This window comes from Cololabis saira, chromosome 12 (assembly GCF_033807715.1).
Source record: "Cololabis saira isolate AMF1-May2022 chromosome 12, fColSai1.1, whole genome shotgun sequence".
NCBI lineage: Eukaryota > Metazoa > Chordata > Actinopteri > Beloniformes > Belonidae > Cololabis > Cololabis saira.
In genome coordinates this window covers 32,479,722-32,493,217 of record NC_084598.1, presented here as the reverse complement: position 1 = coordinate 32,493,217, position 13,496 = coordinate 32,479,722, and the positions used below count along the sequence as shown (strand labels likewise).

Genomic DNA, 13,496 nt, shown 5'->3' with positions numbered 1-13,496 from the left:
CTATATAAAAAATAATGTTAACGATTTCTAAATTTGGAATGTCATTCATTTTTAAAGATAGCCAATTTCTAATTCCATGCCAAAAATTTTTGAGACAGGACACAATAAAAACATGTGATCAAGTGATTCTTCCGATTCATTGCAAAAAACACAGAGGTCAACTTCAAATTTAAATCTATGTCTCAAGAATTCAGCGGTTGGATACATTTTATTAATCAATTTAAAATGAGTTTCCTTGACTTTGGGGGGAATGGGCCATTTGATATAATTTGAGTGGGATATTAACCATTAATATGCAGAGGTGTCAAGTAACAAAGTACAAATACTTCGTTACCTTACTTAAGTAGAAATTTTGGTTATCTATACTTCACTGGAGTAATTATTTTTCGGACGACTTTTTACTTTTACTCCTTACATTTTCACGCAATTATCTGTACTTTTTACTCCTTACATTTTAAAAACAGCCTCGTTACTCTATTTCATTTCGGCCTTTAAAAAAAAACTACAGTTAAATTGCGCCATCCGGATAGAGTGAATTTGGTTGTGGTTGTTTCAGATGTTCTTGTCCAGTTTTGTTCTTACATCCGTTGCCCTCAGATTCCTGCAACTAAACTTGGATGTACATTCCAATAAAGGTTAGGATAAAAGATAAAATGCATCTGAAGTTTGACTTTTTGCACCATTACAATATAGGCAACTAGTCATCATATCTTCTGCTCTCTGAAACACATGTTAATGCTCATTAGTACACATATATGGTTCTTTAATATATTTGCATTATACTAACATGCATTCATTTTCAATGGCCTTTGTCCTTAATGGCTTTTCCCCCCTTACGTTACTTTTACTTTTATACTTTAAGTAGTTTTGAAACCAGTACTTTTATACTTTTATTTGAGTAAAAAACTTGAGTTGATACGTCAACTTCTACAGGAGTATTTTTTTAAACTCTAGTATCTATACTTCTACCTGAGTTATGAATGTGAATACTTTTGACAGCTCTGTTAATATGTATGCAGACAAAAAAACAAATAAACCTCCCTTGCGGGTCTATTTTGCGTCATGACGTCAGACCCCACGCACACCACGTCCCCCTGGTTCCAGAACTTACGTCGTACGTGCCGAAGCTGTAAGAGGAAGGAAGATGGCGGACAACAAAGGCGAGGAAGACATGGAGCCGTCTGCTAATTCAGACCCAGTGCCTTCGGAGCCAGAGACGGAGCCGTCCGAAACCAAGCCCGAAAATGAGTTAATACCCACAGAAACAAATTCTAACATCACTGCCGAGGCCGAGCCCGGCGACAGTGCGAGGGAGGCTCCGACACCCACCGGCGACGCCGCTGCAGCAACAGCAGCAACAGCGGCGGTTGAGGAAGCCAATGGCGGCGCCAGCAGCGCGGTTAGCCCGCAGTTATCGGGGGAGAGCAGCAGCACGGAGCCGGGGACCAGCGAGGCCCCCAACCCCGGGGATGCTGCGGCCGGAGCGGCCGCACCTCCCGCGGGGTCGGCGGCCACGCCGGCGCCCGCTCCCGTCAACCTGCTGGATACGTGCGCCGTGTGTAAACAGAGTCTGCAGACCAGAGACTGCGAGCCCAAACTCCTGCCCTGCCTGCACTCGTTCTGCCTGAAATGCATCCCTCAGCCGGACAGGCAGATCAGCGTGCAGGTGCCTGGACCGCACGGGCAAGCAGACACACACATAGGTGAGTTTGTTTTCCATCCACCCGAGTATGAGACCGTGTTGTGACACCTGTGAAGTCGGGGTGGTGTTTTCTGATCTCTCTTTTTCTTGAGTTGTACACAGTACTCGAGTTGTAAAAAAAAAATCAGGGGGGATGGTGGATTTTATCATATGGGGACAGATAATTTGTGCTGATTACAAATATTACAAATAATAGCACTGACCAAAACACCTGCAGAAATACTGCAGGAATGACATAGCAGCAGTTAAATGCAGCCTTCTGTAAGCTTTAAATATCCACTGGGCTTACATCAAATACATCAAAACACAACAATAAAAAACCGTTTTCCAAACTTATCAATATGTCCTTCACAGGATAAGTAAATTTTGGTCTAAAAAATAAACTATACAGTACACATTTGTATAACCATCTAGAAGTTTTTTTAAGCAACATTTTTACCACATCGATGGATCAGTGTGCTACAGTTACAATCAGTACTCGAGTTGTAAAAAAAAAAAAAAAAAATCAGGGGGGATGGTGGATTTTATCATATGGGGACAGATGACAGATGTGTGCTGATTACAAATAATATAATATATTACAAATAATAGCACTGACCAAAATACCTGCAGGAATGACATAGCAGCAGTTAAATGCAGCCTTCTGTAAGCTTTAAATATCCACTGGGCTTACATCAAATACATCAAAACACTTAAAAAAAACGTTTTCTGAATTTATCAATATGACTCTGTCCTTCACAGGATAAGTAAAATGGATCACTGCAAAAACTCAAAATCTTAACAAGAATATTTGTCGTATTTCTAGTTAAAATGTCTCATTTTAGTAAAAAAAATCTCATTACACTTAAAACAAGACTCATCACTGGAAAAAACAACAATTTTTACCTGTTTTTTTGCTTTTGCTTTACCTGTTTTTTTGCTTGTAATGAGAAGATAAATCTTGTCCCACTTGCAGATTTCCCTACTTATTTCAGGTGAAAATTTACTTGAAACAGGTGAAAATTGTCAAATAAGTTATTTTTCTGGTGATGACTCTAAATGTTGAAATAGCAGTAAAACCACATTCATTGATGAAATTACATGAGGGATGGAAAGGGGGGGTGGCAGTTTTACAGGGTGGATGATTTTGACCATTTTTATTTCAGGGGGGATGCCATCCCCCCTCAACTCGAGTACTGGTAGTACACCTGAAAAGTCTGTGGGGTTTTTTTTTTTTTTTTTTTTTGGGTAGGAACCAGAGTAGACCAGGTGATGTGAAATTTCACACCTGAGACCACTGACATCAGCCAGGGAGTTGAATTTCAATCTGATGAGAGTAGAGCATCACCTGGCAAACCATCACTATTTGTGACTTAACAATATGAATAATAAATAAAAAATTGTTCTTTTCCTACAGACTCATTACTCGGGCACTTTAGAACCCCCAATTTTTTCATTTAATATTATTTGTTCTTTTGTTTTGCACCAATCACCACAACAAATGTCTTGTCAGAATCAGAAAGAAGTTTATGTCCAAGTAGTTTAACACACACAAATTAATTTTATGTTGCCGCAGATTGTAAACCAGTTTGTTTTTGGCTTGCCAATATGTTTTTTTTTTTTAATTTATTTATCCAGGCAAGCAATTTAAGAACACATTCTTATTTACAAATGCAGCTGAACAAAGAGCATAAGCACTTTGAGGGGAAGGGCAGTGCTAGAAATAAAAAACGTTATGTAAAATTGCATAAAATCAGTACAATCATATTTTTCATTTTAAAATAATGCGATATAGTATTTAATTACTTTCAATTTAATTCACTGCACGATTGTGTATTATGCATGATACATCCATAACACAATTATGTTTTTCCCGTTTCTAAAGATCAGCTTGTGTCCAGAGTCGGTGATGCCGGCGTGTTTAATGTGTTTTATTGCAAAAAAATAGGAAGGGTGAATTGGTGTAACCGTGATGTTGATAGTGTTCTCATAATACAGGTCTCACATGTACATCAGACCTATATCACTTCGATTTACATCATCTACTAACTGCAGTGACTGCTTCATGGATTTGTGTACATGTTAGAAAAGCTCAGACAGCAGGTGAGCTGTTTCAGCAAAGACTGGGCAGGGCTAGAGTAAGGTATTCCCACATAATCTACCTCTTATAGGGTGATGCAACAGATTCAACTTAATCTCTTATGGTCAACCATCAATTGGCAATTTGTCATGCAGGGTTATGTGTATGATTTACACTAATCATTAAGTTGAGATAACATTGATGTGATACTGATTTGTGCTGCTCAAGCAGTCCATGCTTCAAATATTGTATTTAAATACACTGACGGCAAGATAAGCTTGTGATAATATCAATTAAAGATATCTTTTTCCATTTAATTTTTTTCAGTGAAGCGTGTACCATTTTTTTTTCCCATGGTAGCTGCTACAAATATGCATAACATGTATTCCATAAAATGTTGATGTCGGTCATCAAACGTTTTGAGGATTAATAAGTGTTGTTGAGTTACATTTTTAAACTGATGTGGTCTAAATTATGTTTTCAGAGATGTATTGATTTCAGAATAGATTTGGTGCTGCTGATCTATGGAGGATTTTTTGTGCCAAAATTAAATAAATAAATACATCATTAACAATCCATTATGTGGATTCGATTTGCCTTGACTTGATGTGCAGGGGAACCAATGAGGTGTTTGGAATCCGGCCACTGAGTTTGACGAGTAAAACTGACAGTTTTACATTTCATGATTCAGAAACACGAAATCATTAATTAAATGTGTCATTAATTAATTAAATGCAGTTTTACATTTCATGATTCACACGCAACACGAAATCATTAATTAAATGTGTCATTAATTAATTAAATGCTGAAATAATAAATATATATTTTTACTTAAAATGAATTGTATTTTAATTAATTAATGACATATTTCATTCTAATTTTAATTAATTAATGACACATTTAATTAATTAATGATATATTTCATTCCCATTTTAATTCATTAATGATGTATTTATTTATTTAATTTTGGCACAAAAAATCCTCCATACTGATCAAAGCAAAGATTTTCCTTTTTAAAGGTAAAACTGGAATATACTGCCTATTAGGAGGCTTTTTAATATGTATTTTATCTTATTAAATTCAGAAATATGTAGCAAAAAGAAAGGTTGTCAGATATAGTTGTAAATGGGAGGCTGTTTTGAAATTGAGGTCCTGCATCACTCCCTTTGGTTTATATAATAATGAACTTGAATACAACTTTCCACAGTACCTTGCTTTGTGAACACTATCACAAGATGATTGATTAACCAATCATTCTGAACAGTCAACCCATTTTGTATTGATTAACATGTAGGATACTGATTTGATTTTAATAATTAACCATATGGTTTCCCCTCTTTAAAAAGGCTGGTTGATAAATAGTATTAATTAAATGATTAATTTGGTGCAAGATTATTACATCGCTGTAGCTCTAGCTTGTGTTAAAGCCACCCTATGTAGTAATACCACATGGAGGCATATAGATCTGATGTAAGGCTGAAAGAGCTGCTGACATTACTATGCTAATGAGACAGGATATTCCTGATCGTTTATCCAACTTTGGGTGTGTGTGTTTTCCGGTGTTTTACACCAGGAGCTGTGTCATGAACTTTCTTGTGATTATGTTGGTCCACAAAGCTTTGCTATAAACGCTAGGGTGGATTTAATCGGGTCGCGGTGGGGCGGGGCTGATCTCCGCAATTTAAAGCCTTGTATAATAATTGTAAAAATCTGGGTTATTTTCTTGGAGGATCTCGTCATATCAGACAGTGAGGGTTCGCGCAACGCATCTGTAGTACGGGCCCTTTTCTCTCCCCGATCTCCTGCGCTGTGCGTCCCGTGACCGTCTCCATCACCAAGTGGCTTTCCCAAATCCAACTCAGCCTGGATCATTTCTTGTGTCCTCTGCTTTTTCCCCACATCCAAGTAATGATCTGATATGCTGGCATGTTTGCTGCATTTAACACCGCACACCCCTCACTCCACGCTGTTTGATTGCGTCATCACATGCCGTTATTAATTGTTCGTTTTTTTCCCCACTTATTCCACCGGACACCGAAAGTGTTTTTTTTTTTTTTTTTTTGCTATTTTCGGCCGAACAATTTCGGTTACCGAACATTCGGTGCATCACTACTTGAATGTTATCTTAACTAAATTTATTTTGTGATTTGCTATGCTCCTGTGGCTTTATTTTCTTCTATGTAGGTTGCTTTGGATAAAAACAATTTTATATTTGTATATATGTAGAGAGAGAGAGAAGGTGGACTTCTCAAAGTCAATATGGCTGTCACATTCGATATGAAGTGGGTGAGGGAAAGATTTAATGACTAGGTGTATCGATGTGAATTGAATATGCCATCAAGAACTTTAGTCATCTTGTCAGATTGTCGATGAATTTCTATTTCGTTTTGTCCTTCTGGTTTTGTGGCTATTGTGGTACTTATTGATGGTATTCAGACAGGAAAGGGTCAGGGCAGAGAGGGAAAGGGAAGTCATGCAGCAAAGGCCACAGCTGGGACTTGAACCGAGGATGGCTGCACAAGGACTGTTGCCTCCATACAGTTTATTATCTTTGTGAAATATCTATCTATTTATTTATTTTTTTTAGCTGGTGAAAGCTTGCTTTATGGTATTGGCATTTTTCTTCTTGGTTTCATTTACAATCCTCAGAATACATACCTGCGACTACTTACAGAGTACTCAGAATACCTCAGTACTTGTCAGGTACCCTGACAAGAGTGTCTGAAAAATTATGTTAATTCACAAACTTGATTGCGCTCTAATACGAACCGCACTTGTAAACTAATTTAGTTTTCTTATTAGCCCAGCCATCCTAATCGTTTCCTCTTCGATACAAGGGATTGCTCTGATTTGTCTGGCATTAATTTGATTTTCAGGGGGTAGTACCAATGGACACACAAGAAACTGCCTCGGGACACTTTTGGATAGACGTACAACAAATCAGAGAAACAAAGGATGTTGTTTATGCAGAGCGACCACCAGATCAGTATGAACATAAAGCATCACATGATGTCCAATGGAGTAGAACGCCAGTTGACGGTTGTCAGTTTTGCAATAAAAACTTGTTGATTCAAGATGTTATCAGAAAATCTGGCAACATTCGCTATTGGTTCGGTACGTTCTCTACCGGTTATCATGGTGGTGAATGGGAGGGCTAACAGACCATTTCACGAGAGTTTTCTTGACGTGAACGTGTATGACTGACCAGACTAATTTCTCATAGTATCCTGGTTTATTGATCGGTCATCAAAACTAAATAAACTTCTCCATGCTTCAGTGTCATATTGAACCCCGTCTACCACCCCACTCTACGTGACATTAACGCCAAGACCCCACTTCTGACCTTGTGCGTCACATTAACGCACATCATAGGTCACCTCTGTACAGACTCATTACTCCGGCACTTTAAAACTAACATGTTGTACATTTTTTCTTTTAATATTATTTGTTCTTTTGTATTGAACCAATCACCACAACAAATTCCTTGTGTTTGTTAAAAAACTACTTGGCAATAAACTTCTTTCTGATTCTGAACTATTCTTTATTGTGGATGTTGTCAAATATCAGTGGCCTGTTTTGGTCTCAACATACCAGTGACATTTGGCACATGCAAGAAAACTAGGTCAATATTCTACAAACCAGTATTTACACCGATTGAGTCGAACTATATATTTGAGATTTGGTAATCCTGTTTAAGGTTGTTTTTATTCATGCATGTGTGTATAATATCAATTTGTGAAACAAAGCATGGGGCTGTCCGGTTCAAAGAGACATCTGTGCATGTGTGTGTGCATGCGTGTGTGCATACATGTGTGTTGGGGTTGCATGGGCTTCCTAACACAGTCCCTGTCCAGCTGCTTCCACAACCATCACACAGGAACCCGTGCAGCTGGAGCTTACGCAAACCATCTGTGCTGCTCAAGCCGGTCTGAACCAGTTTGAACCGGCTCACACTGGTTTTTACCACAGCAGGCTGGCTTTCGGGGGAGAATTTATGGACTTTATAGGGGTAGAAAAGGGGGGCAATATATTATCCTGACTTAATTAAAGCACTCATTTGAAGTTTAATCTTGTGACTAATATTAGACTCGAGAAATTAAGCGGGAAGCTAATGGACTAAACATATTATTTGTTGGCGTCTATGATTATAGCACTAATTCCTCTTATTCTATTTAGAAATGCAAATAAAGTGATTAAATAGAGCAGTCTTTGCTTGGAATGTGATTTAATATTTTAATAAAAATGTCAAGGGTAATGAAATTGATTCTTCAGGAGACCAAAGCTAAACCAATTAGCCCTTTATGAATAGGCATGGTTTCATACCATGCCAAGATTTATTAATAACGGGAATTTAACTAAAGGAAATTGGGAGAAAGTCAACTAAAGGTCTCCTTCGTTTGAAGTAGGACCGTTCTTTTGAGTTTGAAAGGGCTTTATAGGTCAGGTAATGTTTAACATATGGTCTTGTCCTTGATGGGGACTGACTGCTGTTTTGACTTTGTTTTAACATTTCTTCAAAGATCAGTCGTCAATAAAATATGACTACGGGCTGAATTTGAAGGCCAGACCTTTTGACCTGGTCTCATCTTATGTTTTTGTCTGTTCCCAGTAAACGTTATGCGATGCTCGGTTTGCCACCAAGACTACAAGCAAAGTGACATTATTGACAACTACTTTGTCAAAGACACCACTGAGGCCACCAACACGTCGGATGAAAAGTCTGCACAGGTAAGTGAAATCAATCGGCCGTTATGGCTCTGAAGCTGTTAATGTTTTGTTTTTTTCCGTATGCAAAGGAAAACTGAGTACTATGAGTGAACTACAAGCCTTGATATTAAAAATGGAAATGTGGTGGTTTTTTTCTAATCTGTTAACCGATTAGTTTGTGGACATAGACGAGTATTGCTGCTCCTTCTGTTGAACCGTGACTCGATGAAAGGCTGGTAAAACTGTGGCGTTGTTTTCATGTTGTAAACATGGTTTGCGGTTTCACTTGAGTCTGCCATCTGCTGTTGTAATGAGCTAAATGAAAAGTTTTAGTATATTTTAACCCATCTCCAACTGATCTTTGGGCAGTTCCCGAGAGCTTTGTTTCAGTTCCTTTAGACCTTGAAATGTCTTCACAGCAGTTAAAGGCTGGAAATCTGATGTCTCCTAAATGTGTTAATCTGCTTTTCACGTTGCAAAATGTTGTATTTTGTTTATTACTTGTTGCTGTTTTGTGATTCGCAACCGTTTTGGAGGGCCAGTCCCAATAGAGGTTGTAAATAACGTTGAATTCTTAAATTCTTATGCAAAAAAAACAACTAGGAAACCTTTCCAGTAGGTTAAAACATATATTTTAATGCTTATCCAGTTTGTGTATTACAAACTAACTTAAATTTAAACTATATTCATTCATGCTGCTGAACAGAAGAAGCTTTTTTGTTATTTCAAATGCACCAGAGACTCTGTTTTGAGAACACTGGTGCTTGAAATTCAAACCAATTCATTTTAGAAAACAACTCAACCAATTTATTTAATTTCACCATCAAAAGCATCTTTGATTGTTGGGAGATGAAGGCACGCTGGAACCTATCAACACAAGCACTGATTGTGCGCCGGCTTCTGATTACACATGGTCATTTTCAGTTTCTGTTTTGTGCTTTCTCTCCAAGGTTTGCACAAGTTGCGAAGACAATGCTGGGACCATCGGCTTTTGTGTGGAGTGTGGGGAGTGGCTGTGTAAGACCTGCGTGGAAGCCCACCAGAGAGTTAAAATCACCAAGGACCACAAAATTCGGACAAAGGAGGATGCTGACGCGGCGTCTGGTAAGAGCGCTTTCTCTCCCAGCAAAGAATTGACTTCTGCCTCATGAAGGGAAGACTGCAAAAAAAAAAGAACATCTTGAAGGAGGCGAATTGAGGTTAAAGTATAGTACATATGATTATACTGATTAGCTGTTGTCATGGTGATGGTGCACCAGCTTCTGCTGATCAGATGGTACTTCTAACTGGGGTAACTATACTTCGCCTCAGGATGAATATGTGGCACAAATGCTCCCCTCCGGTGCTATTCAACCATGGCAGAACGAGATGACCCCATCCACCCCCCACTGGGTGGCAATCAGACCTCAAATGGTGAAAAATGAAATGGGAACTGTTGATGGAGAGGTGTTTCTCCCAATGCCTTGAAGCCTTGAGATTTTCCAGACGCATTGTGGCTGGGTGCACGTTAGAACGACTCCCAAACGAGCAAGTCAGACTGGGTGTGAACACAACCATTATTCTTAGGGGACAAGCATTGCAGTAAAGTCGCGCATATTCTTTCCTCTTTACGTTGCTGTATTGAAGTTGCTTTCCATTTTCTTGCCGGTTTATGTGGATCCATCTTGTATGAGGAGGGAAAGGTGCACTGAAGGATGCAATTATGATAGTCTGTCTGCTTGGGGGAAGGTTTAAGGCATGAATCTACTTATCCGCTCTCAGACAAGGCTGGATTTAGCTGCTAAAAAGTCCAACCTATCCCAACATTTTGTAAAAGAACAGATTTATAGAGAATAGGCAGCATATGTACAGATCGTTGATGATACTGACATGGGTTGGATAATAAACCTGATGCAATACATTCATCTATTTTCCATCTTGATTTGAAATAGGTGTTTTTTTGTCTGTCTTTATTTAAATGTATCCTTAAAATATTTATCCACTGACATTTTCCCCTTTAAAATCAAACTGTACTTTGGTGGAAGTATGAATGTTTGCTCATCTCAAGATCTGATTTGATGTATCTTTATGGATCTGACTGTCCTGCATCCACAAATAATTAGAAACTGGACAATTTCAGTCCTACATCTAATCAGATGAATATCATATTTTCTTTAGATCTTAAAGAAGTCACAGAGCTGTCTTAAAACATGAAAAATGCATCCTTTTTTTACTGCCGGGGGATATAAATTACCCACCTTTTGAACTAAATGAATGTTTCATTAGTCAGTCAACAAAGAAAAAAGTCCACTGCACCACTGATCACTCAAGTCTTTTACCTGCTCTTTAGCTTGGCTGCAGAGTTCAGTTAAAGCCACCAATGTGAAGTCTAAGCCGTCAGTAGCCTCTTTTTATGTTTAACATAAAAAGATCCTTGGATATCTCCTCCGAGGGAACAGTTAACCGCCGACCAGGTCTAATGTAAACAGAACTACCGCGGGGTGGCGGGTCGTGGGGGGGATTTGTTAATCACGTAACCTGAGCACAACCCACCAGGGGAGGTTTACAAAAACAAGTATTATTTTATAAAATGAGGAAACGGCTGATGAAAGTAACAGCAGTAGGCCTTCACAGGTAGGGCCTATATTTGCAAGATGAGTAACTGGGGATACGAGGCGATCTGTGAACTACTCTGCTTCGGAGCCGACAACGCCGTAAACCGGCGTCTGTCTGGAACCATAAAAGATGATCCATTGTTTGAACTACTGGCCAAGCTAAGAATGCCAACAGATAGAAGGCGTGACTGCCATTGAAAGCACCTTGCCAGTCCTTTACTCCTTAGTCAGGTTTTTCCTGATGTCTTTTTTGTTTGTTTTGTTTCCTCTACAAATCGCTCGGATTTAGGCTCTTATTCCAAGCAATAAGTGTTTGGAAAGGCTCAGTCAGCCGCTTCTCATGTACACAGCTTTCCTGTTGTCATGGCTACTCATCGTAGCTGATATTAAAAACGGCCAGAAATACTAGCAGAAAATATTTAAGCTAAAGTGGCAGTGAAAATGTTTCAAAAATCAGAGAACACATTTTAAGATATAGATAAGATAAAAGCTTATCAGAAAATTGCAAGAGGATGCAAAAATATGGCCCCAGATTGCAGTCATTTATTGCATCAGATGATTTTGAAATAACTGATGTCTTTTACAAAAGGCTTTAATGCTTTTTTTTTCTTTTCTTCTTGTCAGTCATTTTTACTCTCGTTCAGTCTTTTTTAAACCCTGAAAACATTTGTTCTTGTCTTATTTTTGAAACATTGTCACCATGTATCGACAGAGCCCGTCAGTCCATCGGGACAGAGGCCCGTGTTTTGTCCAATCCACAAGCAGGAACCTCTCAAACTGTTCTGTGAGACGTGTGACACTTTAACCTGCCGGGACTGTCAGCTTCAGGAGCACAAGGAGCACAGGTAAGCCAGTATGCACACATCTTCTTCAGTTTCTCTCTGGGGATTAATCAAATTATTCAGATTTTTATTACCATTGAACCATTATCTTTTCTTTTTTCAAATCTAGTAAGGTGCTGTTAAAATGATTCATTTTTAGATACATTTTGGATTGGCTCGAAGACATCCACTCCTGAAAGTTTTTGAAACAAATTTTTACAACACTAAAAGGATTTTAAACCAGTATCTGCCTTAAGGGTTGAAGTAATGTCAATGGATTTATTTGTGCAAAAATAATGATATGCCTAAAAAGCAGCTTCTTTAAGGTTTTTCCCTTTGATGATTGCCACAGGCAATGGCACCAGATCAATATTATGTTTTAAATTTTGATTTTGGCGCAGGTTTTTCCATTCATTCTCTTTTTAGTTTATCTGGGGTCAGACTGGCACTATGAGAAGTGATGGGGTGGATTCGCTGGGGATCCATCCTCTAACAATATGGTCAATGTTTATGATAGAAATTCAGTTTTGGGTACAAGGGGTTAAACACAGGAAGCGTCTCCTGACAGGCTCTGGGATTGTGTTTGACAGTGTGCATTTATAATCCTGAGATGCATGCAAGATCTGATGTCACATCACAAAATGAGATGTTTGTCCTCCCATCCCCAATCAGATTAAAAGAAACCATTTAGTTTATTGAAACTGTTGTTGAATGGTGACTGTTTTTAATCTACCATTTTGTGCTTTTACGCTGAGGCACTCGACAAATTGTGTTGAAGAAGATGAGTAATGCTATAATTATAAGATAATTATGATAATTTACTTGCATACTCTAAAGTGTTATAAAACTAACAGCCAGAAATGGTATTTGTGCATCACGTTTGAGAGCTTAGAGAGAGAGGAAAATGTTGGCATTTGCAACTAAGACGAAGATGTTTTCAAGTCTTTTGTTGAGCTTTTTTTTTTTTTGAACATCCATGTGTCATCCCTCTTCTCTCAGATACCAGTTTCTTGAAGAAGCTTTCCAGAACCTCAAAGGAGTCATTGAGAACAACATGGCTAAGCTACAAGAAAAGAAGAACTATGTACATTACTCTTTATCTCACGTGCAAAGCAGGTGAGTCTCTCATGACTGGGTGTCTTCTCGAGACCTGCATCGGTTTCTGAACATCTTCACTGATGACTAGTATTTCCAAACAAGGAATTAACTTTTTTTTTCTTTTTAAAAAAAATACAGGTTAAAAGAACTGAATGAGACGCATAGGAAGGTGGAGCATGAGATCAAAATAGCAGTATTTACTCTCATAAATGAAATCAACAAAAAGGGCAAGTCTTTGCTGCAGCAGTTGGAGGTAAGAGAGTTTTCTTTACCAGTGCAAAGTAACTTGTAAAAGCTAAATTTCGATCATCTGAACAGACTTGATTCAGTATTAAGCTGTTCAGTCATGGAATTGGAATGGAATCATTTTTGATAATAAGAAATAAAATTGCAGAAGAAATGTGCGGAGAAAAGAGCGGTCCACGATGCAGTAACTTGTTGAACCACCTTTAGCAGGATAACTTGAATTAATTAGTTAATTCTAGTTAATTTCTGTGTGTTTTCACCGTCTCCAG

General features: G+C 38.3%; 1 protein-coding gene across 3 annotated transcripts in view; it reads left to right on the top strand.

Moving 5' to 3' along the window:
• The first annotated feature begins 1,127 nt into the window (after positions 1–1,127).
• trim33 (tripartite motif containing 33) overlaps positions 1,128–13,496 on the top strand; it is a 36,048-nt gene continuing 23,679 nt past the window's right edge. For all 3 annotated transcript variants that reach the window (XM_061736635.1, XM_061736634.1, XM_061736636.1), the window contains exons 1-6: positions 1,128–1,703; positions 8,371–8,489; positions 9,419–9,572; positions 11,775–11,907; positions 12,883–12,999; positions 13,120–13,234. In XM_061736635.1, the coding sequence (XP_061592619.1) occupies positions 1,145–1,703; positions 8,371–8,489; positions 9,419–9,572; positions 11,775–11,907; positions 12,883–12,999; positions 13,120–13,234 (1,197 nt within the window). In that variant the 5' untranslated portion in view covers positions 1,128–1,144. The remainder of the gene's footprint in view (positions 1,704–8,370; positions 8,490–9,418; positions 9,573–11,774; positions 11,908–12,882; positions 13,000–13,119; positions 13,235–13,496) is intronic.